The sequence below is a fragment of the chloroplast genome of Arabidopsis thaliana (genome assembly GCF_000001735.4).
Source record: "Arabidopsis thaliana chloroplast, complete genome".
NCBI classification, from domain to species: domain Eukaryota; kingdom Viridiplantae; phylum Streptophyta; class Magnoliopsida; order Brassicales; family Brassicaceae; genus Arabidopsis; species Arabidopsis thaliana.
In genome coordinates, this window is record NC_000932.1 from 145,001 (window position 1) to 150,000 (window position 5,000).

Consider the following 5,000-nt stretch of genomic DNA (forward strand, 5'->3'; position numbering starts at 1 on the left):
GATTTCCATCTTTTATTAATGGAAATTTTTTTGATGTAGTGAGTAATAGCTCCGGTTGTTCGCTGTTCAAGAATTCTTGTTTAGGCAGTTCATACCATCCATACATAGTGTTTTGATCTAAGATTTCAATTCTTCCATGTTTCAGTAGTAGCATATTGTTCCATGGAGCTAAGTGGAAGAAACAGGTGTTTATACAACTCTACCACCCAGTCAATTCCGTTCCACTTAATCCCTATTTCATGGCCACATATCTTTCCGGCTAAGTAATGGGAAACCCTTCTCCTGTTACATTACATGAATCCTATTTTCATTTCATCCGAGAAAAGCCATCTTTTTTTCAACAATGTCTTTGTCATTCGATCCAATAGCGTTCCGTTAGATATGAACAGATTTGATAAATACTGATAACTCTCGGATCGAGTATTAGAACGGAAAAATCCATTAGATAATGAACTATTGGTTCTAAGCCATCTCTGGCGCTGAATCAACAATTCGAAGTGCTTTTCTTGCGTATTCTTGATAAACCAGCGTTTATATATAGATGTAGGAGGATCCGTTTGGGAAGTAAGAAGCCCCTTTGACATCTCTTCATCTGCAAAGAATTCTCGATGTGAAAACACAGAGACAAAGGGTTGATCTTTGAATAGGAAAAAGAGTGGATCTGCGGGGTCCCAAATGAATTGGCTTATTCTAAAAAAGCCTTGTTCTTTGGAAGACCTATCTCGTCTCTGGTACTGCATGGTTCCGCTCTGCAAGAACTCCGAATCATTCTCTTGAAGCTCATACTTTTCATCATAAATGATCCGCTTGCCCCGAAATGACCCGGCCGAATAGGGAAATCCCAATTCATTAGGCCTTTCGATACAATCAAATAGAAAGCCCCGAGGGCGCCATATTCTAGGAGCCCAAACTATGTGATTGAATAAATCCTCCTCTATCTGTTGCGGGTCGAGGACTCCTTCTCCTTCCCCTTCTTCAAACTCCGATTCGTATTTTTCATAGAGAAATCTCTGATCAACGATAGAACAAGATCCATCTTGCATCATATATAAGGGATCCCTTGGTTCGGAGCGAAAAAGCAATGTCACTCGATCATTATCAAACTGACTGCAATCTTTTTCTGTCCGTGAGGATCCCACCAAAGCGCCTTGCACTTCTAATAGGCCATGAACTAGATCCGAATCATTCTCAACGAATCCATAAGAAGTGATCCTATTTTTTTCATCGGGTACGGGTAGAGACCAAAGGTCTTGAGCGACCGATCCGGCAGAACAACTCAAAAGATAAAGAAGTATCGTGAATTTCTTCATGCTCGTTCCAAGCTCGAAGTACCATTTGTACAAATAAGAATCCCCTTCGTTACATGATTTCTTCTTCATATAGATAGATATAGGATCTATGGGGCAATTACTTATAAGTACATTTTGTGCAACAGCCCTTCCTATCTGATAGAAAAGGATCCCATGATCCTGAACCGATCTTACCTGGGATCGCAAATCCCAAGTTTGTCTATGAAGAGCAGATCTAATTGTATTAGTGTCTATAATTGATTTCTTCTGTGTAATACTAATTGATAGGGCCTCATTGGTAAGTGCTACAAGATCTCGTGCACTGGAACCCATGGTTATAGACTCGAATCCATTAGTATGGAACATTTTCTTTTCCAAGTGAAATCCCCTAGTATAGGAAAGAGTGAAAAAGTGCTTTCGTTGTTGTGGAATAAGAAGCCTTCGTATTTTAATGCATGTATTTAATTTATTCGGGGCTATTAGAGCGGGATCCACTTTTTGGGGAATATGAGTCGAAGCAATAACAAGAATATTTCTAGTGGAACATCTTTCACAATCCCTGGAGAGAGAGTTCACCAATAGACCGAGGGCTAAGTAACTCGACTCATTCACATCAAGATCATGAATGTTTGGAATCCATATTATGCAAGGAGACATTGCTTTTGCTAATTCGAATTGAAGGGTGATATAAAATCGGTCTATTTCCAACATCATATCCATAGTTAGCGCATTCATCATAGTTAGAAGCTCCAGCTCCGTATCAAGTTCACGATCAATATCGTTACTAGCATCAATATCGTCACTATCATCAATATCGATATCATCAATAAAAAAACCTTTCGGCTTGTTATCCAGGAACTTGTTCAGAAATACTGTAATGAAAGGAACATAGGAGTTTGTCGCTAGGTATTTGACCAAATAGGATCGTCCAGTTCCTATAGAACCTATCACTAAAATACTCCTAGAGGGGGATAGGGCTAAGCGGAGCGAAAAGGGTTTTCCATGAGACGGGAAATGAAAACTATTAGCCCCACACGAAGTTTGTGAATAAGTGATTGTCTGATAATGAGCAAGGAATATCCGTCTTTCTGCTAAACAGGATGTATTGAACTCATAATTCATTAGATACTTTTTATGAATGTCAACTAAGTATCGTAAGTAAATTGTTCCCGGTTGTTCAATCATTTGATAACCAGAGTCATTCTTTGATAAATGATCACTATGAGTCAGACTCAATAGAATTTGATCAATCCTTTTTTCTGCCCTTAAGGTGGAGAACTGAACCAAGAATTCTCTTTCTTTATCATCAATCGAATCACTGTTCGCGACCCAGGATTCTATTTTATCATCAATCCAATCACCGCTCACGTTTTTTCTTTTTCTTATCAATGAATAGATCTCTTTACTTGTATGACTTAGATGTCTCGTATTTCTCGAAAAAGTGATTCGATTGATGGGATTTGGTATGATACTTATGAGATCGATGATATCGATGAAATTTATTTTCAAATCTTTCTTCTTAGAACGTATTGATTTGACCCCATAAGCGGGATCACCACCCCATAGCATGTTGCCGCCAGAACCCCGTATTTCTTCTAGACAATCTCCTAATTGTTCCAGAGCAACTAGAAAAAGATTCTTTAACCAGAAAGAATTCAGTTCAGATGTAGGATACCTATCCAGAAGTTTTCGCAACTCAATCATGTATGATGGAATCATCAAAGATTTGATCTTTTCGAACTCTGTCTGTAACTCACTATAGGCTCGGGAAACAAAGAGAAGATGTGTACGAACGATATATCCAGCAACAAGAAGAAGGAAAAGGATTGAATAGAGGACCTCACGAACATTTGGCGATCTCAGATGTGTCGATATCAATGATGACTCATTATTTCGATGAATCATTTCTTCGGACAGAAGAAGATTATGTAAAGACTTACTCGAAATCTCACTTATCAGATTCCTTTGTGGAAGACACAATTTTTTCTGAAGAATTCGCCATGATATATCTAATCCATGCATAATATCATGAAAAATGGATACAAATTTTTGACTGCTACTTAGTATCCGCAATAGGTCTGAAAAAGTATCTAAAAATATCAAATTTAGATATTTGTACCCTGTCGAAGTAAAGAACCATGGCATATATGTTTGGAATAGATTCCATTTTGAGAGAGTTGAAAAAGCACTATCTCGTTGAAAGGTTCTATCCATCTGCCCTTTGTCAACGCATTTTTTTAGGCAAAGACTCCGTTTTTTCCTCTGTAAATATTTCTCAGAACATGGAGTGTGAATCAAACCCATGTTTGAATTGAAATTGAGATACTGATGCAAGCTCTTCTCTTCTGAATCGGATAGATTCATATCTGAAAGAGTTTGACAATACGTTCTTTCAAAATTGACTCTTTGTCCCTCTATTAGAGGTGTTCCAGAAATGTCTGCAATCGAGTAAATAGCTCTACGAACTAATGGATCGGATCGAATTGGAAAATGGAAAGATTTGTACAAGTTATACCTTTCGTCACCACTTTGTGGAAAATCGTTAGATATGAATATGTTAGATACCTGTGACTCGATTGACGAAGGTGAAATAGTATCTCTCTCCAAAAAAGCATGTTTTTTTTTACCACCGCACGAAGAAAATGTTTTGTTGTGAATGAACAAGATAGTGAGGAATTGTCCATACGTAAACGTAAAATCAGAATTATTGAGACGGGCCTTTTCCACATAAAAAGGGAATCTTTTGTTACAATAGAAACAGAAGTGATGTGGATTATTCAAGAATCGAAGTCGATTTGCTTTAGAAAAAGAAGATATCAATGAACTTCTCTGAAATGGTTTCACGGGATTCAGCCAATTGTCTTGATCGTGGGATACGATTGAGAAATAGGCTGAATCCGTGTTATCAAAAGATTTCCTGCGATTCTTTCTAGTATGGAATGAGTCAATCATCCACTTTGGTATTTTATTGAACAAAAATGGTGATATTGTTCCTCCATTGATCAAGAATTTCGATTTTTGAGAAGTATTATGATCATCCAATAAAAAGGGTTTCAACTTTTTCAAATGAACGATTTGAAGACCTATTGATTCTAACAACTGATTGCAGAGTTGATCGTTCGGACCTTTCAATTCATAGATGTGGATCTCAGACCTATGAATAGGGATATTCTCGAAACTCACAAAGAAAAAAGGAAGTGAGTTAGACAAAAAGAGAAGTAACTTGGACAAAAAAAGAAGTAACTTGGACAAAAAGAAACGAAGTAACTTAGACAAAAAGAAACGAAGTGACTTAGACAAATCTTTTTTATCAATAACCTCAGACCAATCAATCGAATATTGATTAATACATAATTGATCGAACACTACTTGAAAACGGCTCTTCCGCTCAGAAACGAAATGTTCCAAATGCTCCTGGAAATTCTTGCTCCCATTGGACCATTTGTATCTATATGCATTAGGATCCCGATTTATGGATCTCTCGGTTTGAGAAAGAAAAATAAGAGGATCGAACCATTTCTTCTGACTCTTTTTCAAATTCGATAAATGTTGGTTGATCGTATCTTTCATTATAGTTCTATGATTCAGAGTATCATTTCCTATTAGATCCCTTTGAATTCCATATTCGAAGTTGCGATCAGGTCTCTTCATTAAAAAGAATCGATTCAATACATTTCTTATGTACCCATAGGGACTATATTGGAATTGGAT

At 37.1% G+C, this 5,000-nt stretch overlaps 1 protein-coding gene across 1 annotated transcript in view; it reads right to left on the minus strand. All coding sequences in view use genetic code 11, as the record gives it.

Annotated features, from left to right (window-relative positions):
- Positions 1-290: 290 nt before the first annotated feature.
- The window catches only part of ycf2, a 6,885-nt gene continuing 2,175 nt past the window's right edge, over positions 291-5,000 (minus strand). Inside the window, exon 1 of the mRNA in view lies at positions 291-5,000. This exon is cut by the window's right edge and continues 2,175 nt beyond it. Coding sequence (NP_051121.1) covers positions 291-5,000 — 4,710 coding nt within the window.